Source organism: Grus americana, chromosome 1 (genome assembly GCF_028858705.1).
Source record: "Grus americana isolate bGruAme1 chromosome 1, bGruAme1.mat, whole genome shotgun sequence".
Taxonomy (NCBI): Eukaryota; Metazoa; Chordata; class Aves; order Gruiformes; family Gruidae; genus Grus; species Grus americana.
In genome coordinates, this window is record NC_072852.1 from 63,374,354 (window position 1) to 63,401,679 (window position 27,326).

General features: G+C 40.3%; 1 protein-coding gene across 3 annotated transcripts in view; it reads right to left on the minus strand.

Moving 5' to 3' along the window:
• Nucleotides 1-20,155, minus strand: part of MYBPC1 (myosin binding protein C1) — a 78,896-nt gene extending 58,741 nt beyond the window's left edge. For 2 of the 3 annotated variants that reach the window (XM_054810961.1, XM_054810951.1), the window contains exon 1: nucleotides 20,008-20,154. In XM_054810961.1, coding sequence (XP_054666936.1) covers nucleotides 20,008-20,032 — 25 coding nt within the window. In that variant the 5' untranslated portion in view covers nucleotides 20,033-20,154. Of the gene's footprint in view, nucleotides 1-20,007 lie in introns of all 3 variants that reach the window. The other variant, XM_054810972.1, reaches the window with a different exon arrangement.
• Nucleotides 20,156-27,326: the final 7,171 nt, after the last annotated feature.

A 27,326-nucleotide genomic window follows, 5' to 3' on the forward strand; every position in this document is an offset into this window, starting at 1 on the left:
GTTTAAGCAAACTTTCCATCAACTGCAATAATACCTGAGCTGACTTTAATCGTTAAATGTAATGGATCCATTAACTGAGGAGGATCATGCACAGAGAATCCAGAGACGTTAATATAATTTTCACCACACCATTAGATCTAAGTTCAGTGTTCAGTGCAAGCAGAAAGTAAAACAATCAGCTTAACTGCTTTGCATAGGACCTACAGTATGTTTGGGTTTTCTTTCTTTCAGTCATGGTTTTTAATCTAAACCACTTCCCTTTCAGATGTGTGATATAAAACCCAGGCTTTTTATCCTATTTAAATGTTATCCTTTTGGGATGACATGTTTTTCGATCTAAAAACATAAGAACAAATTAACTAGATAAAGTTTATTTTTAAAATGTTAAAGGAAGCATATTTTCAACCTGTAAAAGCCTTAGGACTCTAAACTGGTTGAAAATAGTAATATTTATTTGAGATAGTGCACTGATTTATAGTTCAACTACTTGCAACAAGCAAAGATTTAAAAGGTTGAAATCCTTAACTGTAACATTAGATGGCTTTTACTAACCTTTATCATGTTATGGGGATTAACATTTGGGACCCCACCTCAGCTCATATTCAGGAAATAAAGTTTCAATTTCTGTCACACAGAAATGCTGGTAAGGCTATTCCTCTGCACTCAGGTCTAAATATAACTGAAACATACTTCTCATTCTTAATAACTCCATTTAATGTTTAAAAGGAAGGAATACTTTTAGTACAAATATAATTTTAAGCTGAATGTGTGAATTTGATATGGTTTAGGAACTTCCAGCCACATACATGGTCACTATAGCAAATCCTTGTAGAGGATTCAAAAAGAATCCCTCGCTACAGGGAAAGAGCTCAGTGCTGCCCATCTGTACCTTCTGGTCACAGCACCCATCATATGGAATAAAAGGCTCACAGACGCAGAGCCTGATAATAATAAAATAGCTTTACTTAGATTCATAGCAATTTATTTTTCCTGGTCTAATTACGAACATACTAAGTTTTACTTTGTGGCCTAGGAAAATATGAAAAATTTTCATATGAAAATATGAAAAATCCACCACAAAAAGTACACCTTGGAACATATCCCCTTTACTACCACAACATTTCTCACTGCTTCCACTGAGAATAAAATAACATCACTGTAGCCTGGAAGCCTATTTCTTGCATGGAAAAGTAATAACAGAAAATTATTGTCTGTGTACTTGTCTTTTTGAAACTTAATAGCTAGAAACAGGGAGTATTCTTATGAACACTGAATTAGAAAATTCCCCCTGACTCACCAGCAGGAGCCACAAATTTATAAACAAAAGCTCACCAAACTAAGCACTTTCCAGGCTCAGGTGAAAGGGTTATGAGCCTTTTGAGGGACTTGCCTTGAGTTTTTCTTTTAATTTGAAAGATTTCATGGCTTCATCACACAGTAGTGTTGGTCAGAAATCATACATCTTTCTAGTCCTGTCTTATCTAGCAGTAGGCACAGATGTTAGCCAAAAATCTACAGCACAGACCAGACCTGAAACACTATTATTATAGTCTAAACTTCATCTCATACTTGTAGATGTACAAGGAAATATTCAAAACCTGAGCAATGTCATGGGTAACCTACTCTAGTTGACCCTATTCCTAGCAGGGAGTTTGGACGAGACAATCTCCAGAGGTCCTTTCCAGCCTCAGCTATTCTGCAGTTCTGTGGTGGGATGATGACTGAAGCTAGACCAAGAAGTCAGTGGTTTCTTTATTAAACCATAGTTCAAGGCTGTTTGGGCTACTGCTAGGAAAACTGAGGCAAGAACTGAGCTCAGAGGAGAGACCTGAAGTGTGGTGTGGGATGAAAAAAGGAAGGGAGAGAGTTCCAGGCACTGGGGGTGGCAGAGACATGGGAGATACTTCAACATAATCTTTTGGAGATGTGCGACCCCTTTCATGGTCATGCTTGGCTTACAGTTCCATTCCTGAGGACAGCCAGGAAAAAACCCATTAATAGCACCGAGTAGTTTCCACCTCCCCAAAGAATGATAGCCTTCTCTGGCTGACCTCTGCAACAGGCTTGTCAGCCAGGAAAGGGCTCCGTGCACTTAACCAGCAGCTTACTGTTGTGCTCCTTCCCTAGGAGGCATGCTCACTGGAGTCCCCAGATGCCATTCCCAACAGCCCCATTGCCTAATATGGTGCTCTGTCAAGGCATCGTCAGGGGGGCTGGTGGTGGAGAGAGTGTTGCCTCCAGCATGCACTCCTCAGCCCTTTGGGAGAAGTGTTCTTCACTGGATTGTAATGATGCCTCTTGAGCTAGAGGGGAGAGAGGATGTTGAAGGTCCAGTTACCACTGGTTTGATACAATAATGTCAACTGGGCCTTCTACTAAGCAACTAAAGTTAACTTCTGCCTCACAGTTTCTAAAAGGTAATGGTCTCTTCTTAGCAATTCTATATTTAAGAAGCCAAGAATGTTGCATTTCAGTGGATTGTGTCATGCTAAACACAGACCTTGGGTTATTCATTGGTTGTGAAACTTGTAAAGCAGCTGGCTACGTATAATTCTAGAGCAAGAAAAGGAATTAACTTAGCAGTCCTTTCTACATGGCTACTCAGAAAGGATAGTATATTAAGAAGTGTAGTTAGCAAATAAAGTGAAAGCACAACTGTCACTTAGATAACATCTCCAGAAATGCTTTCATGCCTCAGCCATGTCATGAGATGCATTCAGGATCCAGTTTGACATAGGATATGAGCACTTAGAGCCAAGACATTTTTATTTGTGATTTATAATTATACATGCACACATACACTCTTGAAAATCAGCAGGAGATGCAACTTGACCCATTACCAATAATTTTCCATCACTATTCCACATTTACTATGTTAATTTTTTTTTCAGATAAAATAAGACTTAAATCTCTTGCTATGCATATAGATAACTAAGCTTTAAAAAGTTTCACGAGATTACCCACGTGCTAAAGTTATGGAATGCTTAAGAACCGTGTTAAATTGGGACTATCATTATTTTAAATTTCAATTCCATTTTAGGTCTGGCTGCACTGACATCCGAACTGCAATAACCACAAGAAGCTTTGGCAGGGAACTGGCAGGGTGCTTATGTGTGGTGGCCAATTTTCAAGGGCTCTAAATTCCCACTTCCACTGGCTTCTGTGACAGCAACAAGCATAGAAACTCCGTGACATCATATATATTACTTTTCACATCAGAGTGTAAACATAACGAGGCATGCTGACAGTTCTAAAACAGTGTCCAGGTCCTACTCTACTACTGTGCTGGGAGGAAAGTATTCTGGAGACTTGCAGTTCAGACCGTTTGAGCGCTATACGTTATCAGCAAGCATACTGGGAAAGCAGTCTGGCTGGATAACCCTTCTCATCTCTGTATTCATGACCAGGTTTGTTTTGGGTAGGGTTAGGAACTCTAAATGATATAAGAAAATGAGTAGTGGGTTGTGGGGGTTTTTTGCCTCTTAGGTGAGGGAAATGACCTTGAGCATTAAGTTAGGGCTTGCACAAAGTCTAAAGATAGCATTTCACCATCACCAGGCTGGAACATTCACAGGAGGGAGGAGAAAAGTTTCCTGCACTAATTTCTCCCTGCAGTTAGATATAGATTGGTTACAACCCAGGAAAGACTCTGGTCTCAACAGCCAAGGGATTCAGGATCTCACCCAGTCTGACCAGAGGGCTTACTCCCATTTACCTGAAAGGGAAACCAGGACTATAGCTTCATCATCATGGATACAGGTATGATATCTCTCTGTGTAACTGCAGCATATTAAAGTGACTTTCATATGTCAAAGAGCATGAGGATGGTCACTTAATGCGTTTTTGTCACAAAGACCTGTCAACTTGTGTCAAATTTAAGTAGGTGGATTAAGCTTGCGGACATACCCTCAAAGGATTAGACAAATATAACTATTACGTAGGCATTCCTAAAGTGCTGACTCTGCTAGGCAGGCAAAAATAGACAAAATGCTAGTTTTGGGAGAGAGCATGGCTCACCCTAGCCCCTGTCCAGTTGTCATGTGTAAGGACTGTCCCCTGTGTGCGGCCTCTGTAAGACACGAGAACTGCCGTTGTGGCACATGGCTTTCTTCTGGGGTAGATGCTCCACTGAAATAGGTGGGCAGGGAAGGACCAAGGTTGTGGAACAGTTGCTTGGCAGACCTCATGCCCAGATCATCAGCAGAAAAAAGCAGTAACAGTTCTTTCTTTCAACGTTACTTACACTCCCTGCAACAAAAGTCCTCTGAAGAAGAGAAATGGCTCAAAATGGTTTGACCATTTTTTTATAGGTCACTTCACCCAGGCCAGTACAGTCACAGTAGCATCAGTGATGTGATTAAAAGCCATAGCCTCATCTTCTGGAAGGCGGGACATTGCTCAACAATCTCTATAGATTACCAGAGCATGATGAGCATTTCATGGGGAAACAGTACTGTTAACAGACCTCGGATTAAATGAGCTGGGAAACAGAAGGCTTGATTCAAAGTCATTTGTAATCAATAAAAGCGCTCTTAATGCATTCAGTTGGACTTAAATTGATGTAAGTACTATTCATATCAATAAAGGGCGGAATACTCAGCATTCTGTAAGACCCGCGCACAGTCATGCAGACAGGGTCTGTCCGCCGCCTCACGAGTCTCAGTTCTCCACTGAGAAATAAACTGATTTGGTGCAACTTCCACAGACAGTTCCCAATCTGAGCAGAAGCAAGAAACTATAATACGAGCTGAAATGATTACCTTTTTTTTATAAATATCTATGGACATTTTCTATGTTACTTTAAAACCAAAGCTACAGAAACTATTGTAAACAGACTTCAGTCCTAGGGCCTGAGAGCTAAAGTCGTTCTAAAGACTGAAGTGAATAAGCAGCGGTGCTCTGGTGGCTGCCTGGATGACTGTTAGTGTGGCCAACGGAGTAGTGGAGCCAGACTGATAAATTTATGAATGCTGTGACTGTTTCTGGTTAGACATGAAACCAGCAACCTCAGGTTAAATACTGTCTCATTTTGCAACAAAGTGAACAAATCAGCATGTTCCCTGAAGCTGAAATTACTTTTATGTTCCAGCAATTCAAAGTGTCATAATCCAGTGATGCATTTTCAGGTAGGGACTGGAGAAAAAATAAACTTAACAAAGGGTTTACTTAAAAATTCAGTTTTGCATATGATTAAAATTCAAAACCATTCCTAATGAATTTCAGCTTGTAGGAAAAAATCAAAACCAAGGATAATAATTACTCCCAGTATATAATCTCACCTACAATACACCTGTTTCAGGAATAGTCTAAATACTTCCAATTATAAAGGATTTATGGGCCACAGGATGTGATCAAACCATCGTATAATATATGCAGAATGTTCCCTGACTTAAAGACTGAAAAAATGAATGAACAGGTGGAATAAAAGCTTAGTAATAGTGAATTCTGTGGAATGGGTTAGACACCAAAGAAATAGTTTAGGGATCCACTTGAGGAGCTGCAGTGTAATTGGTGACTCCAGTTTGTCTCTGTTGCCATCCCTAATTATGGAAGCGTATAAAACAACCATTGCTTGTTTAGTGTTTTTTCCTTGCAGTTCCACTTTTTCTAAAATGATGCTATTAAATCAAATCTGATCATATGTAAGCTTCCACATCTTTCTCATTTCTTACGATAGCTTTGCTTTCATATTGGAATTAATCTCTAACGAACACTGTAACCATGACCTTGAAGAAAAGTATTGTCTTTAATAAAATGTATGTTTACATATCTATATCTTCCTAAGTTTGTGCAAGTAGACTGTTCAGTAAAGGACTACGTCATCCATGCATTAACACACACACCCCCACACCCCCCCCATTTAATTTCTGGTAGGTAGGAGGCAGCCATCAGCAGTCAGCACCCTCCTCAGATGATGCAAAACTTCCTTGGGAGTCTTGAAGTTGTGTGTGTGTGCAGTAACTGGGAACTAGAAGGCTGCCAAGCGTTGACAGTATTTAAAATAGATAAAGAAAGCTAAAGTTGGTGGCTTTACTCTAGTTATCAAGTTCCCATGCATTCTCAAACTCATTTTTAACCTGCTCAGCCCACAAGGCACCAACACGGAGTAATTACATTCCATTTGTATTTCCATTGTATATTTCTTCTCTTACTTTATATCAAACAAATTAATTCATAAAAGTTAGTTCCTGAGCACTTGTGCATCCAAGAGAATCTGTGTCTCACAGATCACAGACTAGCAGTAGACTATAATTTGAGGGCCACACTTAGCTGCAATTTTTTGACTAAATGTTTTTCCATTGAGCTTTTCACAACTGCAGTTTTGTAACATATTCCATCGCTTTAAAAAAAAAAGTTTTTTTTTTAACTTTCAAAACCGAAATTTTGTGATGCTATCGTGCAAAATCTTGTAGGCAAAGTTTTGCTGGTTACACCGCCTATATGGCAAAAGTATTTTGCTGAAATGTGTTATAGTATTTACCAAAGTGACTTGTTCTGATAAGGTAATTCAGTTTGCCATCATAACTGTACCTTTATGAGAAGATTTTGTCAGCGCAGCTGTACCTGTAAAGCCATTGAAAAATTCTCCAGGCCTGATTCTGTTTGTGGCTATATTGATTTATCTTTTATTCCACATCTTGATCTTGGAAATCAAAACATTTTATTTTGAACTATCATTGCAAAACGTATAAAATGAAGTGTATGCAATCCCAAATATCCCTAAAAAAATTCTTAGTAGGCATTTTCCCCATAATATTCACACAGTGAAAACTGTGGAAATTCTGCCCAGAGTCAGCTTCTTCCTACAAATCGTAGCTCAATGATAGAAAGTCTCAAACTTTCCTGTATTATGGCACCATCTTAGTCTATATACCGCTAATTTGATGTGTTTGAAATGATTCCTTAGTCCTGAAATTCTATATTCCTCATCTACCTGTTCTCAGTCATGTGAGCTGTTCTTTAATGTTGCTTCACATTATGTACCACATGGTTCTGACTCCAGTCAAACAGGGGAAGGAGAAAACTGGCTGTGTAAATATTGCCAACCAGGTAGGTGCTTATGTCGAAAGGACAGAAGCAATGTTCCTATTTTTAGGTTGTAAAGCCAACAACAAAACAGACCCGAAATACCTGATCTGGACTTCTCAACCTCACAGATTCAGCTCTAAAGTTTCATACCCGAAAGCCCTAACTCAGTCTAGCACTTAGCACAGATTTCTCTCTTCTGCTGTATTAAAAAAAGGGCTGTAGGTCTGGTGGAAGCTCTGCAGAATCGCTCCCACTACACTGTAGTTCAGCTGTGAGTATTCACTCTGCCTTTTTCATAGTGTATGTTCCCAAGTTTCCATTAAGGTCTGTGAACAGATTCACACCTTCCGCCAAAACCTGACGGCCTGCCTTGTATGTGCTAACGGCCCGTAAGGGGCGCTGCCGGCTCAGGGCATCGCCGCGTCCCCCGCTTGCTGCCGGGGCTCCCAGCCTCCCGTGTGACTGCTGTGATTCCCGGGGAGCGGGGAGGAGTCGGAGCGGGTCTGGTTCTTGTCTTCAGGTTAAAAATGAGCGATCTGGCTCATAGGTCAAAATTCGGGGATCTGGATTTTAGTGTTTGCAGGGACAAAAGACGCAGAGCCATAGAGAGCCAGGTTTTGTTAGTTCCAATGTTCGTTGAATGTTGCAACACATTTTTAGTGGGTTAAATTGCCTGTAAAAATAATATGATTCTTTTTTTTGGCAGCAGGCGATAATGAGAAATCAAGCTTTAAAGATTACTCCTAGCCCAGCCAAGTGAAATTCTTATTTTAAATAACCCAAATCTAATTAATCTTTGTTATGTATTTACTGAAATCAGTTCACGCATCAGAAAAGTTTGATCCCATGTAAAATAATAAGGCAATAGATAGACTTTATCGTCAGTTTCCTATCCTTCCTTGCAATAACTTGTTAATAATTTTTCTCTGGAAGTAAATATTTTTATTTAGTTCAAGAGATTCCCTAGGGAAAAATGAAAGCAAAACCCACCACAATATAATACCGTAGATAGCAGTACACTGCGTAATGCTAACTCCTTTTCTGAAAGCTGCAAAACATTATTAAGTGAACCAGATTATTGCATTAAGAACTTTATAAAACAAAGAGCTGCTGCTCAGGAATGACAGCAATTTATTCATCAAATTTAACAATATATTTTCAATGGCAGTTGCACTTCTAATTATAGGATAAAAGTCAGCAATAAAGTTGAAAGGGCAATTATTTCAAGAGATGAGTACTTAATGAGTAAAGAACTTCCTTTCAGATTGGCCAGATAATTTCCAAACCAGCTCAGGAAGCATTTTCCTAATTCAGAAAATTGTCTTCACTCTTGCTCAACCCCAGTCACAACACTGTTGTTTTGCTGAGCTATCCTGAAATATTCTATGATTCTATGATTTCACTCTGATTCAAGGAAATCAACTGCAGTATTATTTTATGGAAATCATGTTATAGACCCGATGATCTGCATAATTGGGGTGAGTTTCACAAAGCACTACGTCTCCTGTTGTTCAGTGCATTCAGATTAGCCCTGAGAGCCATGTGAGTATGTGCAGATAGTGGGAAATCATTCCCCTTGACTCCAAGGGGAAAACAATGGCATCAGCATAAAGCTGTGGTGACGTGAATTCATGCAATCGAACTTATTTCAGCAAATTACAAGGAAGCGTTTGAGATGTGCTGATAGGTTTCATCTTAATCAAATTTCAGACTAAAATGTTTCAACAATGTAAAATTAAAACCTACTGATATTCTCATTTCATAGTTTCTGAAAGGTCAACTTTTCTTTGAGGGTCAGGGCAAAACCAAACGCGGACATGTTGGGGTTTCCCCAGGACTGAATTTATCAGCTTGTTATCAGGTCTTTGTCTAAGTAATATGTCCTACAACTGTGTCTAAATACTGTCATGACTGTGTCCAAATACCAAATAAGAAAAGCATTTGCTTCAAGTCTATTTGACAGTGGGTGACAGATAATCTGATACTCTGTGATCTTTTCAAGAAGGAAGAGTCTTCTCAGACTTCCTTCAGATAAGAGCACTCTGCTGTCATCTGCGCTTCAGTACTCGGCCTCCTCTCGAGAGATGATGTCTTACAGAATGGGACGGTAATGAGGAACCCTGACACGGGGCTGTCAGGCACATAGGTGATTAGAGATCGTTTCAAGTACTTAATCACTAATAATCCATTACTTATGGCAACCTGAATTTTTTACCCAATGCTATTTTTCAGTCATCAGGCTTGTGGAAAATAACTCGCTCAAGATGAAAAAGAGGGTAGTAGCATCTACTTTCTTAGTTTACTAAGGGTAACTCATACTTATGGGCTACAAAATTTAGGGGCTGCTACTTTTCGTGCGTGCTGATTTTTCAGTACATGCCAACCAAAGATCATTTGTAATTAAGTCTGGAGAAGAATTTTAAAAACCCCAAACATAGCTGGCAATGCTGGAAAGCTTTGTATCAGAGCTGCAGTATTGCTGATATCAAACACTAAAAGAAGTTACCCTAAAACTCAGAAACTTACTTATTTAATGGGAATTCTATGCACTGACTTTGGGAGTTTTCTTTTTTTTGTAATCTTGTTTGTATATAAATATTTATTGTTGCTCAGATGCCTGGAATTCAGCATTGTATTGAAAAACCTTTAAGAGTATTTTGCACATGTGGGAAGAAAGGACTTTTTCTGTAGGTAAAAATTTAGGATATCTAAAGTCCCAGAGACCTATGGCACTTGGCCAGTCTTTGGTGGATCATGCAGCAATATTTATGTACATGAAAGTCACGTAAGTCCCCTTGTGGGTGTTAGGCATACGAAATCGCATACATCCCTTTGTGTTAATACTGGTACGTTTTCTACCTCTCAGTCTCATTCTGCAGCAATGGAGATAACTGTGAGAATTATAAGCCTTCGCTTTTAAAAAATCACTTAACTTTGCCTTTAGGGAAAACACCACAGCAGGATGTTTGCAGACAAACCGTGAGGGTTTGCATCAGTAAATCAGTAAGTGATATGTATAAAAGAAAGCTCTTCCAAAGCATGACAGCAAAATGCATTTGAGATGCTATTGTGAATAACAGTCACAGCTCACTGAATATACTCTCTGTCCAGTTAAAAAAGCTATTGGGTAAGAGAGAAACCTTCATTGCAAAACATGGAAATGCAAAACAAGGGCAAAGAAAAAGGGGCAGAGGACAGAGGTCAGATTTCCCCTTTAAAAATAGGGCTAAGGAAAGCTTAGATGAAAGATTAGTAAGGCTGGAGGGAATGCCATGGAAAAAATGTCATCAGGCATCTGACCCTCTGTGCCTTCACTGAAGTCTGCATCTGTGGAGGAGTGGCAGCCACAGCCTCCGTTGGTATTACGCTCCTCTTTGGGTCTAAAATAAAGTTTTTGGCCTAGATACTATGTTCTTATAAAAACCGAAGATACTGAATGTGCTACAGTGTGTGTATGTATATCTTTATCTACATGAATATCACAGCACGAGACCCAGAAGCTATTAGTCAATTAATTACTCCATCTGCATGGCATTTCTCGTGTGACTGTTCCTAGATATCTCTAGCCACAGATATTCTCCACATCACCAGGGATAAGTGTTTTCTGTAATCTTTGCTAGGAACAATGTTTTAGTGGTACCGGAAACTAATAAAGCTGTTGAAAAAAGGACAGAAATGCGATGCTGTGTGCTTTCAGGTGTGCAAATGGTTTGAAATGTTTCATTTCGGGACAGAGAACAGTGAAAGCCCCTACCACACCTGCACAATCAGCTCAGACTGATAAGAGGAAATTTTTCTTCCTTCTAGAACAATTGGAACTGATGCTAGGGGCCATAATTTGTGCATTTCTCTTGCACAGAAAAGATCTTGTGGCAAAACGTTACGAAAATGAACACAAAAATACCCAAAGGTTGGAATTCAAGAACGGTTCCACAGCTATGTCTTACTGCTCTTTCTAGTCCATCAGCACACTGGAGTAGGTGAGTATCAAGGAGTAAGGTCTATTCCATCAACTGAACGAGCGAGCTTTTCATTTGGGGTCTCTTTCAGTTTTAGCTGCATCTGTGTTCAGTTTAATTTCACCACAACTTCAGGGCTTTGAGAGAAGGCAAAATTTAGAATAGGCTTTTGGACTGGGTTTGCATGCTGGCTGAGATAAGCGTGGCTCTCGTTCAAGAAAAAAGTAACCGTCTGAGCTGGTTTGTGAGTGGCTTTTGCTCAGCCCCTACATAACGTGTTCCATCCAGTCGGTTCAATAACAAGAAGTGGAGCCCATGTCTCTGCAATTTATGTCTATGCACACAGAGCTAAGATTTATAAACACAAATCTGCATGGAAAGGGAATCTTCGTCTGCATCTGCGTGTGACTGCAACCTACTCTTGGCACTTATGACCAAAATTAGGAAGTTATTCTGAGCCTGCAAAGTCGTGATGAGTGTGTATTTTAATACAGATCCTTCTCAGCAAGCACCATGGTACTACTGAACAACGCTTTCAGACGCTCACTAAAAACACCATTTGATCCTACAGAGAATTAAATTAGAACGGAGCTTTTTGTAATAATCACCTGATCAAAATAACTTGCTGGAGCCATCACATATAAGGACAACTGCCCTAAGAAGTAGATCACATGCTATTTTCAATTAGTAATAGGGCCAGGGGATAGCAAATTATGTAAGAAATATTTCCTGATCTCCAGGGAAGGGAGAGCAATGGCTCTCTTGAACATGTTCCATTGCTGCAAGATACAGCAGGACTCTCTCCTTGCTGCAGTGTCTGTACACTTCTGGGAGCATGGAGGTGGGACGTGGGGGGACTCTAAACTGTGGAATGAGTCACCCAGCCACGCTCCCACGTCCTGGTACTGCAAGTCCTTGCGCTGCATGGAAGTCACATGCGCTGACTGACTTGCAAGTTATCGTATTTGTGAGGGTCTTTCCTGAAACGAATAACTTTACTCCAAAGCAGAGCATGGAGCAATTTTTAGGATGGTGAATTTTTTTGAATTTTGGAACTTTTCTGAGATTGTGCCATATTTGACCTTCTGTTCAACAACCCTCCGACAGTAATCCAGGTGGCCTAATGTCCTAAATTAACCTCCATCTAGCACTACCATTGAGCAGGGCGTGCAACATCTCAGTATTATGACATCTAACACCACCATGGCTAACTGTAGCAGAGGCCACAGGTTATTTTGGCACTTTGAAATGAAAATACACATAAAGACACTTGGCCAAGCAGTAGAGGATTGTGGCTGTGATTGGTCTTCTTCAGAAGAGGCAGTTCTAAGCTGTGTGATGTAAGACATCCTGCATCACTTAGCCTAGGTCCCACTGACTGCTCTGTGGAGATGCCAGAGAGAAACCACTCTGGTTTGTGAATGCTGCTTTTTTTTTAGGGTTCTGAGAGGTCTCTGAGCAGAAATCTATCATCTTCACACTTCTTGAATTCACAGTAACTTTCTTGCTATCCCTACAGCATCTCAGGAAGTGGTGAAGATTGACTGCAAATTTTACCAAAACATTCTTGCTAGAATGGCTTCCTAGGGCACAAAATCCTGCTAGACCCAGAACTGGAAGTTACTCGAATTCACTCTCTTCTGTAAGCATCTTTGCTGAACCACCTGCTAGTTCAGTGATCTCCAGGAGCCAAAACCATGTCTGACAAATTAGGGAGAATAAATTCCAGAAATGGGAATTCGTGAAGATTCCTAAATCTATATGTGTTTTGTTGAACACTTTGTAGAATATTCAGAAACACTTTATTATTTAACATAAAAAGTGCTTGTTACTCATAGTTACAAATGTCCTTGATGTAACCAGTCATTCATCTCACTGCATAAAGCTGTTGAAGGCAGTGAGAGTAAGCTAGAGTAGAAAGGAAGAAGATGACTTAATACCGATTTGAACAGGAATGCAACTTTCTGTTCCTTCTCATTGAGGCAAAAAAGAAATTCAATTTTCAGTTGATTTAAACACTCAGCTTAGCCATGAAATACAATATATTGACTCCTCCTTATAAAAAATAAAGCGAGCAAAACCAGCGGGATCTCTCAAATAACAAAAAAAAATGGCAGTAGCACCTTTTTTATTATTATTATTTTTTTATTATTTTTATCAGTCCATCCAGCAAATTACAGAAGGGTGCACTCTCCTCTGCTCAAGGGAATCTAGGCGCAATGTACTGACTCATTTATCGAGGGAGAGCAACTGAGTATATCACATGCAAATAATGCTGGAGTGGAACTCTCTCCTTGTCTTCTTATAAAACTATCCATTGCAGAAAGCCCTGAAACACTAATTGAATAAATTATAGAGAATAACTCTGCAGCCTTATTGTTAAGGTACTCAGAATAAAGGGAGACACATGAATGTGCCTACGGTGTGAGCTAGGAGTCCAGTCTACCATTATAGTCAATGGAATTAGATTTTTATTCACCATAAAATATGGTTTAATTGATTTTCTTAAACATAGATGATCAATGACATTCAGATGCTGTAGCATACCCTTCTGGTTTCTAGCTGCTACTCCAGGGTGCTGCAGATCTCCCATAGGTCCTGAGTCATACCTGCCAGCCCAAAACGGGTGTTCTCTGTGTCCTAGAGTGTCTCATATGGCAGTAGGCACCTATGTTTAGGCAACTGCTGGCTGGTCAGCTGAGCAGCGGTCTGGGCTCCACTGACTGCAATGACCTGCTGTCCGTGACTCCAGCGGGAGCGGGGACACCTACTTCACTTGCACACACTTCCATTTGGGTATCTGGTTCCTAACTCAGCGATCATCTGTGGCAGTGTAAAGACCATTAGAATCTTTGTACGGTTGCAAAGTTACCAAAATTTTCAAAGAACAAACATGGACATTCACGTCAGATCAGTCCTCTCTTCCCTAACTCTTAAAACACCAACAGCTCTTCAAACACAAAAGAATAAAATCTCCCAGTGGTCACAACACGCATCAAACTCCCCTAGTGAATGATGGAAAAATGGCTTCAACTATTCATTCCCTAATAGCAGTAAAAAAGAAAAACCTTCGGAAGTAGCACTTCAGTTGTGACCGAGAGCAGAGAGAGGGCTGGGTGGGAAGAGAAGGGGCTGTTTCTCAGCCACACGGTTCCTCAGAATCGAGAGACAAAGCTGTTTGCAGCGGGACTGAGAAAACTCTAATTACAACTGAAGTTAATGATTCTATCCATTTGTCTTCTCCTTTGTTTTACAGATTTGTACATTCAGTGCAAAGCCACATCAGTGTCTGGATGAGAACAACCTTTTTTCCCTCACTTTTGAGCAAATATTAAATTAGGACCTCTAACTTAGTGGAATCTCTGCATTTTCCCAGATTGATGAGTCTAGTATTTGAGCTTATCCCTAGGGAAATTTCCCCAGGTAATTTATTCAAACTTGATTTGCTCTTCCACTTCAAGAAACTCTCTGGATGTCCCCTCATGAAACATGAAATATGTTGTACAACATATTTTCCAAGGACAATAATGCGCGTGGCAGCTACTAATGTTTTCATAATTGAAGTCTCCGCAGATTTGTCTGCTATTTTTTTGCTATGCGACCACAGACCTTCCCATCTTGCTTGGTAGATCCCTGAAACTAATATGAAGAAACTCATCCAGTTTTTCATGGAACAGAAGGGTACTGTAGCATGGTTGGGGTTTTTTTATGGCTCTCTTAAAGTGATATATTTAGGAGGTATGAAGGGAAAGAACTGGGCAGTCCTTTATTTATCTTCCCAACAGGTGCAGCATAGGGAGGCACAAAGGCAACATTTGCTAAATTCAGTTTTGCCAAGTACAAAGCACCCTCTGGTCTGCTGAAAGACTGTTCCCTGCTTTCCTCCTAAATTCAATGATTTTTTTTTTTATTTTAGTGTGACAATATTAAATATTTTTCCTGCGCATAGGTGCACCGCTTTTTGCACAGGGTGGACGAGATTTTCAACTCAAGTAAGAACAACAGTAAGCCAGATCAATCTTGCATTATCCTCCTACACTAGTATTAAAATAAAATCAATGCATTGTATAAGAAAAAGAATAAATCAATGTACTTCCTTCAATTTGCACTGTAATAAAACAAAACATAAAACCTCCAAAATAAGGCAAGTTCGAGGATTTTTCTTTGCCAGTGTAGGGTTTTTCAGTCAAACAAATCTGGTTGAAAAAGTAGTCTAAGACTTAGGAGCAGTGGGGGCGGAAGGTCAAAGAATAAATCCGAGATGCTCTGGTATCTCAGAAGGAAGTGTGGGAGCAAAGACAGTCTAAGAACAACCCAGTTCCCAGCGTGCAACAAGATCTGTGCCGGAGGACACTGCTCTATAGGGCCCAGGACGGGAGCAGGGCCCACCCTAACGGATCTAATTACAACAGTTAGGCGTAAGTTTGCTTTCTGTTGGTGAGGGCTTTAAATTTATTAGCTAGAGGTGATGAAGAGAAACTTTGTAAAGAATTGAGAGGGGAAAATAAGATAAGAGGTTTCTTCCTTTCCTCATCCACCGAAACTCATTTACCTGTGACGCTAACACATTGCTTGCAAATGATACACATGGGCCTGACTTTGAGTGTGATTTGGCTCCAAGACCGAAGGTAGTTAGAAATAATGGGAATGCATTTTACAGCCAGTCCTGCCCCAGAGGGCGATGGTGATGGCAGAAGATGGATGTCTGTGTGCTTTTCTTTTGCCTCACTGAAGCATGTATCTATGCAGCAAGGACAGCAGCAGCTGCACTACCCAGTTTGGTGCCATAATAAAACGCTTATACGGGTCCAGTCTTCCTCATGGAAAGCGCTAAGCAATGCTATACAATGTTCACATGCTGGGTTCTTGAATTTTCAGGTAAACCTTCCATCAGCAGTGTTAATTTTGACACAAGCCAAATCCATATATGGCAGCAGAATTTCCATTTAACTTCTTTTTCACCTCTGAAAAATTGTCTAGCCTTGAAAATGTGATATTAAAAGAAATCTCACTTTAATTAACTCTTATCCACCCTTGATACTGACATTGATTTCCCACTGGAATGCTGCTCTACGTGTCTGCTTATATGATTTATATGACTAGCTGACTTGTTTGACAGTGCCTATTATCTTGATACAACAGACTGTGGTATTGTTTTAAATATTATAAATATAATGCAAGCACAGTTATAGAAGAATCATGCGATGAAACAAAACCAGTCACGCTTAAAAGTCAATACAAGTAAAGGCTGTTTCAACTGGGCTTCTTCAGAGAGAACAGTGTTAGCGTATACCTAAAGCAGTCTCTACTGGTATGTTTACCTCCTTTCACAAATTGCTTCATGTTTTCGAGATCGTCCTTCTAACAGACAATGTATGCACATAGTTTTCTTCACAACTTTTACATCTATGCTGTTTATAGATTGAAAAAAGTTTTACTACAACACTGCATACTGATTTATAATTTTGATTCCTTGCCAATATGTGGATGCTCCAGGCAGTGTTCAAGCAGAGCTTGCAAACCCTTAGAAAATGAAGTTGGCAGACAGTTGATAAATGCTTTGGCTTAAAATTTGGAACGGTCGCTTAACTCATGGCCATGAGTTATTTCCTAGATTGGGGAGAATAAATAAGGCAAATTTGCAAAGCTGCCCACTGGGGACTGACTTGCACCTGTCCCTGTGGGATGATGCCCACAAATAGTTTGAAACCGTTGCTCTTGAGAGACTTGGCACTTTTACAAAGGCATATCCAAATGCCATGGCCTGTGACAGTTTAAGAGGGCACCTAATTAATGGGCAGCCCTTATTATGAATATTGGTTAAAGGAAAAGGGGGAGAGGAAAGATTGACTGAGTGATTACAATAAATTACAGGAAGTAATTATATGAGGGGAGGTTATTTTATTAGTCATCAGGAAAACTAAAGGCTGTTAAATTTAAATGCACTGGTAAAGGTCTTTGGCATCACAGTCCTATCCTAGTCATCTGCCAGGATCAGTTAACCCATTGATGTAAACTTCACCTTGCGAATATGAAATTTTGAACAGGCTAAGACAAAACTGTCTTACAACAGCATGACCATATACTCCAAAGAAGCCACAGCTGAGGTAATACATAGGACTTTGACTGTTTAGGAGCACAATAAAGGCCTTAAATCATTAGTCATGGAAGCCTGTTTCTACAGTGACAAATTCCATCAGGCTGAAGTGCTCCAGCAACCTTCTCAAAGCTGAGTGGTGTGTTTAATTTGGTGATCCTATTTGTTAAGAGTGCATTGTGAGGCTACACTCTCACCAAGTCAGGAAATTTCTCACTTTCATAATCTAATAATCTTAAAGTAGCTCAAAGAGCATTTGCCGCCCCCCCCCCCCCAAAAAAAAAAACCAAAAACCAAAAACCTGGGAGCTTGCTACAGCACTGCCTCTGAAAAATCTATCTATATACTTCAGAGACTGCAGTGACAAAAAATGCAAAATGGAGATTTTCTTAATGTTCAAGTGTTAGCCAGTTTCTGATTTCTCAGCTGCTTGCTCTTGCGTATGTTGTTTTTAACTGGTGGGACCTATGAGAATAAGGAGTATGAGATCATTGATGTAGACTGCTCCTTTTGGAAATGTCAAAAGAATACTGCTAAGGTGCCCGTGTGATGCAGAAGCCTTAAGACTCTGTTTCTCTCTGCTTTCTATGGTAGTCTGCCAGCAAGTTCCCCAAAGGTTTCTCAGGGAGTCCTTCCAGAGGTACCTTCCAGAATGTAGACAGTCCAAGGTTTTACCTTCATTAATTAATTACCTTCAGTCCTTCACACCTCGGAAATTACCTTGAGAACAGGCATTTGATGGACACGTGAGGTTCTGAATTCTTACTGGTAGAGCTAGTACAAGTAGTAGCAGTGGTATTGTACTATTATTGGTACCGAATACTCCTGCCACTAAAATAGTAAGTACTTGTACTTACTCTACAAGTACTGCCACCAGTCCAGGTGAGTTCTTGATCAACAAAGAAATCTTTAGGAAGCAGCTAATCTCTTAAGTACAATAAGATAAACCTGTTATCACCCTAATCTACTGGCTGCAAATAAACTGGGTGCCCGAAGGAACAACCAGTGTACAACCTGTATGTATCACTCTTCCAGTGCTCATTACTATGTGTGAACTCTAGGTCTATCAGGACAGAAGGCTTCAATAATTTTTATGTTCCTGAATATTGACTCATCAAAAATCACATTTATTCCACTGTCAATATAATGTTGTTCAGAGCTGCTAAATTTACTTTGTAACACAACCACGGAGCTGCATTTGTAATCACTGCATCGTAAGAACATCTTTCAAACAATCTAGTCTTAAACAGAATAATAACATTTAGAAACATGAGCCTCCTAACAAATTTTCTACAAAGCACATATCTTTTGAAAGTGCAGAAATATTTTAGGGTTTTTTTTTAGTTGGCAGCCACAGAATGCATTCTGATTAAACTGTGTAATATCCAGTCAAATAACAGATCAAATAAAAAGGACACTTAATACATGTGTAAATCATTTGAATTACAAATAAGACACTTTAGAAGGGGCTTGGCTCTAGGTTTGATATAGAGGATTAGGCTCTCGTATTAATACGTGCACTTGGTGCAGCTATTTTCAGAAGGATACTTCATCCATCATTGTCCTCGAGCACTAAGGAGGGCCAGTAAGTAAAATGATCACATTGGTCTGTCAACACTACTTGTTTAAGACTCAGTCGTGCAAAAAGTTTAGTTTTCATATGCCCCCAACCCAACGAGGTGCTGAAACTGCCTAGTGCTCCTGATAATTGCTCTGCTCTTGCCTTTCACAAAACCAGAAAATATTTCAAAAAGACTTTTAAAATAAACCAAATGATACTTATAGGTCAGTGTTATATCAAATCTACTAGTTCAAACTACACACACAGGCCTATCAGATCCTTCAGAATTGATGGGAAATAAATGCTATTTAATGACTTCTATACTTTCCACAAGATTATCTTTAAGATTAAACTCAGTTTTGCATTTGGGAATGCATTAGGGAACCTGTCTGTATAGCTCGTTTGCCGACACATGCAAAGCATATACGGTTTGCACATTTATGGCTTTGCAGAAGCTATGTATATTGTCAATGCTAAACAATAATAATCAAAAATTCTTACCAAAATGTCTAAATTTGAAAGAAAAATAAAAGAAGGGCTATAGAAGTAATGCAAATATAAGAAGCTTATTTAGCTTAAATTTGCAAAATAGTAAAAAATAAATGCTAGCTATTAAAAAGTTATGAATTAGACCCCAAACATATTATGCCTGTTTGGGCAGCCTCCTGTATCTCGCTAGCAGACTACATACTCAGTTTCTTTGCTATGAACTTAATAGTACCACAAAAGGGGCCAGTATTACTGCCTTTAACTATCCATTTGAAAGATGAAATAATCATTTCTGTAGTGTGGCAAAATGTACCATTCCAGTTTGACCTGTATAGAAAAACTTACTACGTTCTTCACTTATGCATTAGACATATAGAATATATTTTCATCAGAACCTTAAAACTGTTTCATGAACACATCCTTCCTATTCAATAACTTATAAAACTTTATGAAAAACGTATCAACATGCTGACTTTTCAAACCATAAGAAATGCTTATTCACTGTTTTCCAGAGTCTAGATATCTTAGCTATAGAGAAACCACTAATTGCAATGCAAAAATCCTGCAGTCTTTAAAACATGAATACAGCATTTGCCCAATCAAGTAGTTTCTCAGTATCTCTGCAAATCCATTGTTTATTGTCTAAAATAGTTGGAGGCTAAAACAGTTTTGTGCTATATCCCTACCTGAAAGTAATTTCTCAGTTTAAAAGGATCGGTGATCTGCAGTAATGTAATGATGTTACATGGCTATCACTCTCAGATATTATTTGTTGCTAAAATATGAAAGACGGTCTAAAAGGTGTTTTGTGTGTGTGCGTACTCATAATTCCTGTAATTAAGAAACGTTCAGGTAATATTTGTTATGCTTACCATCTTTCTTGGTGGGTTCCGGCATTGCTACAAGAATTCTTTATTCCCAGTGAGTTTCAGCCTTTCAGATGCACTAAGTAGTAGCCCCAAGTCCAGCTGAGAGAGTACGCAGATCAGTATGACAAGCAGAGGGTAAGAAGAATTCCTCTGCTTTATATACTGCGGCTGAAATATCAATCAAAATAGCACCTCCTCTCTTTTCAATGCAAACACTTTGAAAATTGACAGTTATGGGAACCCCTCTCACATCTGTTGTCTGCAGCCTCTGCTCCCTTGGCTTTTGGAAGGAATCTCTGCTGCATTGCATGGGGCTGATGAGAACATCTATAACTTTCTAAATTCAGCTGCACTGCTCGCTCTCCGCGTCTCTCTCTGTAACATGCAGACATGCATACACACACAGATAGAGGTTGAAAAAGTGATTGCCACACTATTAAAGAGCCCCTCCTGCCTGCAGAACTGATAGGAACTACCTGTATACATTTACGCCTTTACCTACAACAGAAAAGGGACAGATAGGTATAGAGAGTATGCCTGCAGTGAAATTTCATTTCCTTCCTTTAAGAGAAAGTGTTATGCAAAGATGGAGTGAGAAGTACTTTGCAGTATTGATGAAGAAAAAAGGATTATTATGTTCCTGTTTGGAGTGGTGAACACGCTCTATATTGCCCTTCTGTTTACATTTGCTACACTTTCTTGGGTCCTTTCTCTGTAGCCATCCTCATTTTGGCTTCAGTAGAGACTATAGTGTTCCTTTCAGCACTGCTACCTCATTAACTGGAGCGGTCACTGCTGGGAGATGGGATATTCTCTTTTCCACTCATCTAGGAGATGCAACACCCCTTGTCTTTGCCAAGCCAGGAAACCAGACAGTAGGAATGGAAATCCTATCTGTAGCACATGCACCGAGCCACTAAACTAAGCCACTGGGCTGCCCTCCTCTTAAACTCCTAATTAAACTATGAATATGTAGGCAATAGAAATGCAGGTCAAGTTAATCAGGGGGTAGTAGGATTTGTTTTCTTATGCCCTTTTAGGATTTTGAAACAAAACTGTAGTAATTAGTGGAACAGATGAAGTAGTCCTCAAGGGTTTCATGCTATTAAAACATATGTTCCTATCATTATCACATATCAATAAGAACTAGGCTACTAGACAGACTCAAATGTTATGGAAAAACATATTTTACATCTTTGAATAGGAGTTAGAGATGGAATAGTGGTCATGTGCATGTTTATTCTGTACTCAATGCATGATTGTTTCCTCTACAATCTGTTGTTTTCTGACTATTTAGCCATTTTATAGACATAAGGGATGGGCATTTCATTCCTTTTTTTAAGAGACCAGACTATCATCTGGCTTTTTCTGCTCTACTCATTGTGGTGTTTTATTATTTGACTGATTCATGTACCTATAAAATACAGAGAAAGGCAAGACCCCTGTCTACAGGAACCTAAACAAGGACTGTTAAAGCTATTTTCCTCCTTTGTTTCATATCACTATCTAGGTAAACCTCTTTATATCACTGAAATAATTCCTGTCTTTGGAAAGCAAACAGAGTGCTACCCTGAACAGGTAACTGGGGATTTTGTCCCTCTGGGTATGAATGTGGTGGCAGAGGGGAATCAGTGCATGAAAAGACCTAATAACATTGCAGAGATCATTTTTTCTTCTTCCCCCTTTTTCCTACTCACATCCAGGCACCAAACGCTCTCATGGCTGGAACCAGAGGAGGATGGAGAGCAACTGCTGATTCTCTCCAGCATGGTGCTTCCTTAGTGGCCCCTTGTAAGATGTAAAGACAGTTTGCCCATTGTGTGCCAAGAGGTGCTGAGAACTACGTGTCTGGAGATTCCCGTTGATATAAACAGGTCACAACCGAGCACTGGATGGGTTAGAGAGGACCTCCATCGCTGTCTCACGGTGAGAAAGGATTGGAGGCCAGTGCTTATCCTTATAGCCTTAAAGGGCTTCCTTTACAGGAAGAGGAAGAAGGATATTCAGGAAGACAGAATCTAACTCATAGGCTACCTTTATACTACTAAATACACCAGTACTGAGACCACTCGCTGGCCCAGAAGCCAAGTGAAAGTGTGTGGTTCTCATCCGCACAGCAAAACTCCTTCTCTACCCCAAAACCGGGAGACTGCAGCCAAAATGTCCACAGGGAATGGTTGCTGGCATGTGCCTGAGCTATGCTTAGGCATAGGTGGGAGAGTGCTAGCTGGCCAGAGCCAAAATGGCACCAGGGAGCATGCTAACCATCCCCCAGTGTGGATAATCACAGGACAGCACATGAACCCATGTTCTAGCCCTGCTTTTTTTATGGATATAGACATAGCTAGAAAACCTAAATTGGCACTATAACCTCTGCAAGGCAGCAAGGGAAAAAGATAGGTGTCGTGGTTTTACCCCAGCCGGCAGCTGAGCACCACGCAGCTGCTCGCTCACTCCCCCCGCCTCAGTGGGATGGGGGAGAGAATTGGAAAAGGTAAAGTGAGAAAACTCGTGGGTCGCGATAAAGACAGTTTAATAGGTAAAGCAAAAGCTGCGCGCACAAGCAAAGCAAAGCCAGGAATTCATTCCCCGCTTCCCATAGGCAGGCAGGTGTTCAGCCATCCCCAGGAAAGCAGGGCTCCATCATGCGTAACGGTGACTTGGGAAGACAAATGCCATCACTCCCAATGCTGCCGCGCCCTCGTCCCTCCTCTTCCCCAAGCTCCTTATAAACTGAGCATGACGTCATATGGTAGGGAATATCCGTTTGGTTGGTTTGGGTCACCTGTCCTGTCCGTGTCCCCTCCGAACTCCTTGTGCACCCCCAGCCATCCCTCTGGCAGGGCGGTGTGAGAAGCAGCAAAGGCCTTGGCTCTGTGTAAGCACCGCTCAACAACGACAGGTCCATAGAACAAAAACATCTCTATATTATCAACACTGCTTCCAGCACAAATCCAAAACATAGCCCCATACTAGCTACTATGAAGAAAATTAACCCTCCCAGCTGAAATTAGGACAATAGGTGATAGGTAGAAAAAATTCATGAAATACTACAGTTGCCTTTGTAGTGTGTGGAGAGATGTGTTTCTTGAGGTCTCTGTTTTGTAAAGGCCAGCTGAGAGTGCAAGCAGAAGGCTCTCAACTGCACCAAATAAATTGAAACTGTGGAGTAGCAACTGTCTGAAAATTTGCTCATCCTTTCACACTTTCCTACCTACTTGCATAATTCATTGCATTTCATGTTATGTTCTCTTGTACTCTGATAAAAAAAAATTCCAGTGTTGCAACTTTCCTGTAATGTAATTTTTAATAGTACTATAAAAGATGCCACCAGGCTAGATTTAGACCGTGATATCTCAGTGTACCTTAGCACTAGCAGTGACAGGGAAAGCAGTTTATTTCCTAAGAAAGCAAGCCATATTTTATTTGTTTCAGTCTAATTCCAAGCTGAGTCCATGCCTCAAGCACCTGCAGATACTTCATACTCCAATCTAAGACAACCTAGTCATTGTAGGTTATTTTTCCTCCTGCACAAATGTTGTCACAATATTGACCTCATCTTGCTTGTGCCCTAGCTGTTGTTACTACTTTGGTGCTATTGGATTGATATCATTCAGACCTTGCTTTCTTATACTTCTTTTCCACATTTGCAGAGTGCATGGTAGTCACCAAACTTGCCCTATCACTGCATACAGGAGATGTGTTGATTTTGGCCAACAATTGTCCAAATTGCTTTAAGACTGGTTTAAAAAGAAGGAAAAAACTGAAAAGAAGGAAACACCTGACCTTTTTCAGGTTTTTTTTTCCATTTTGGTCATCTGTAAGCTTATCCATCCACCCAACCTGCACATTCTCTGTTAATAAATGCATTTATCTGTTCATTCTATGAAGTTCAGATTTTTAACCATTTTTTTTTCCTGCAGTCCTGCTCTACTTCCCTGTATATGGCAATCACTCAGCTGATGTGATTGCAACTCATCTTATAAAGGAGCTGAGGCAGAAAAGGAAGCATTTAGCTCCTCTGTGCTGAACAAAAAACTCCTGAGCAAGTGAAAGAGCCATGAACCACCTTCTGACTCAGCTGCCAGCCTGCTTGCCAAAGGACTGAGCCAGACCCTTCACAGAAATCATGAGGTGGAAAGAGCTGAGCTCCACCTTGTTTCTAGCCCACCTCCTGTACCTCCGTAGACAGAATGAGAGGCTGTGCCATCCCCAGCCATCCTTTCATTAACTTAACCTATTGCTAAAAACACCTGTTTGCACAGGCTGCCTCATGTCTCTGGATGGAAACGTCCTTTCTCATAACCTGATATTCCATAAGTTGGCTTGCGACCTTGTGTTTTGCCCTTCCATAAAGTGAATGTCTTCTGACCAAAATTTATCCTCATCGCAGTCTGGCTTTTGTGTACCACCGTAAGCCCTCGTCTCAGCCACCTCAGGGGCCAAACATGCTAAGCTCTCTGAGCCTTTCTCTTCCATGCCTGCCCCAATTAATCTTCCGTGGTCTCTTTCCAAAACATGAGTATCCTATTTTAATTCTGTTCAGCTCCTTGAGCAGTTTCCAAACAGCAGCTAACCAAGGCGTCAGATAATTAAATCATTCTCTCTCGTCTGTTTTTAATAAATTCCCTTGGTCAAACATCCAAAGCCCCTATTTGCTCTTGCAGCTGCTAGATCTGCATCCATAACTTCGTATTTGCTGCTATTCCTAGGACTGAACTCTCTCACTTACTTCAGTCTCTATTCTAGTAAGTCACTGTCTGTTTGTTACCAGAGAAAAATCTTCATCTTGTCACCAAGCCAAAGGATCAGGACATTCCCAGAAGACCTCAGCGACAAATCTTTAACCAAACTATTTAACCAAACAATGCTCTTAGTCGCATGATTTAGTTTTAGGTAGTCCTGTGAGGAGTAGGGAGTTGGACTTGATGATCCTTATGGGTCCCTTCCAAATTGAGATATTCTATGATTCTATGATTCTATTTAAAAATTTTCCACTGAAAGGTTTTATTGGTATTGAGAAAAGCTGATCAATTGAAATAAGAATGCTGGGCAGAAACGATCAGTTTAGACAAGAATGGGAAAGGATTCCCAGTCCACGCAGGACAAAATCTGGAAATAACCCCAAAAGGCCGGTGTGTCTATGTGTTTTCATTAAAAAATAAACAGCATCTTGGATTTGCACTAGTAAAGAATCCAGAGTTTTGAAATCTTACATAACAGAAAACCTTTTTTCACCAGTTTTCATATTTGGAGCTTTGGAGCCTCTAGGGAACAGTTACTCTACCGAGTCCGAGGATGAAGGATAAGAAGCAGCAGCAGATTGAACCTTCCCTCCCATCAGGAGGAACCCATAAAGGCACTTCTCCAGGAGGATGCTGGAATAAGGTTTGACAGTGCCCAAGGCCCATTCCAGTCCCACGACCCCTCCCACCAGGCAGAAGGCTTGAAAACCTGTTCTCCACGTCTATAGCAGAATCGCCTCATAACGACAGCATTTTGTGCTCAGATTCTGCCTTTGCCACATACTTTATTCAAAATAGGACATTATAGATTTTGGTGATTTTATTTCTTTTGGTGTCACTGATAATCTGCAGAGCATTTTTTTCTTTTCTACCAATGAAAATAACAAATCAGTTATTTCAATTTCTACCATCCTGGCAAGTGGAAGACTAGAAATGTACAACTGAAAAATGCATAACAACTCTTTTGCAAGAGAGGGAAGTACCTCAGCATGGAAAAATACTGCATCTCAGGATATCTGTTACTTTTTTAGCCCCCATCTGATTTGTGAAGGCAGTCCTTTTTTGCTGACATCTTTGCTGAACTTATTGGTGTTGATGAAAGACACCTAGCTTTACCTGGCCAGCCCCGTTTAATCACAGCCTTGCACTGTAGACCTGCCAGGAAAACAAGACTTTCCAACTCTGTCACGCACTCTACTTTTCTGCCATGTAAATGAGACATGACCTTGGTTGAGAAGTGATGAGAAATACTTTCTGTATAGATGTAGCGTCCACAAATGGGATCTTACTCTATGTAGCAAGACGAGGGAAGATTAAACTTTAAAGCCCAAGTAGCATTTTTTTTTTCCAAGACAGTCGGCTTGGAGACACTTCAAGGCATGTACAAGATGTCGTTGACAGATAAACACCACTTGTCAGCTCTACCTTCTGCCTTACAATGACCCAAAGGGTGACATTACTGTGTAAGCAACACATGCCCCGTGGTGTCCTATAGCAGTCAGAGTGTTTCCTTTCTGACAGTAAATTCCAGCACACCGAGGCACTCGGCAGCAAAGTCAAGAGCCAGTCCCTAGGTCAGGGCAGCAGGCAAAACGGCAGGAGGAGGGAGGAGAGCAGCTTCTTTCTGTCAACTGCTTGGCTGGATCAGTCAGAAAAAATTAAGATGAGGGTTGCTAAGAAAAGAAAAGTGATGGGAATTTTGCCACTGACTTCAAGAGAGCCAGAGCTTATTTCACTCTGTTTATAAGAGGAAACTTGAAAGAGGACCGTGCAGCCAGGAGAGGAGAGAGACATTGCGCCCCAGAATTTTGTTCTTACTTCCACAGGTGAAATTGGGAGCAGCTCCTCACCTGAGCTATGCCTAGGTAAGCAAGACCCACGCTGGTTTTACATGCTCCATAATTGTGAATGCCTGATGTATCATATCAAGAGAAGTTTCTTCAGCTCCGATTTGATCTGTTCATTAAGCATGTGAAATTTACCTCAGCAGCTTACAAAGAACACATGATTTACCCCAGCAGATTATGGTGTATCACGCTGGTATGGTGTCTCCAGCGCTGGCCAATGAGGCTTGGGATGAGGAAAACGCCCCTTCGACATTATAAACCTAGGACTCTGATCTCAGGTTCTCTCTCAGAATTGCATTTTTTTGTGTTTTCTGATGCCAATATAGCATTTCAGCATTGAACATAGTAGATTAATTTTAAATTATTTGCAGTGCATTTGATCTGTCTTATTAGAAGTCTGCAGAATTTCAAAATCATGCCTGTAGAAATTTAGCCCTGGAAATTCCTGACATCCATAACTATGCCAGCAATAGCACATATATTCCCAAATTATTTTTTCCACATCTGTTTCCCTACTGGTTACAATTAACATGTTCCAGTGACAAAATTCTGCTGGTGCCTCATGTACCCAAAGATGCACACCCTGTATTAAGGGAAATACTAGCACAGGGCATTCCAAATAATGTTTGATTAATGATTGATTAACGTTTCTGAGACAATTTTAGAATTATTGCAATGACAGAGTGAGAGTAATCAGTGCTTACACAATACCAATCCTCTGTTAAAATTG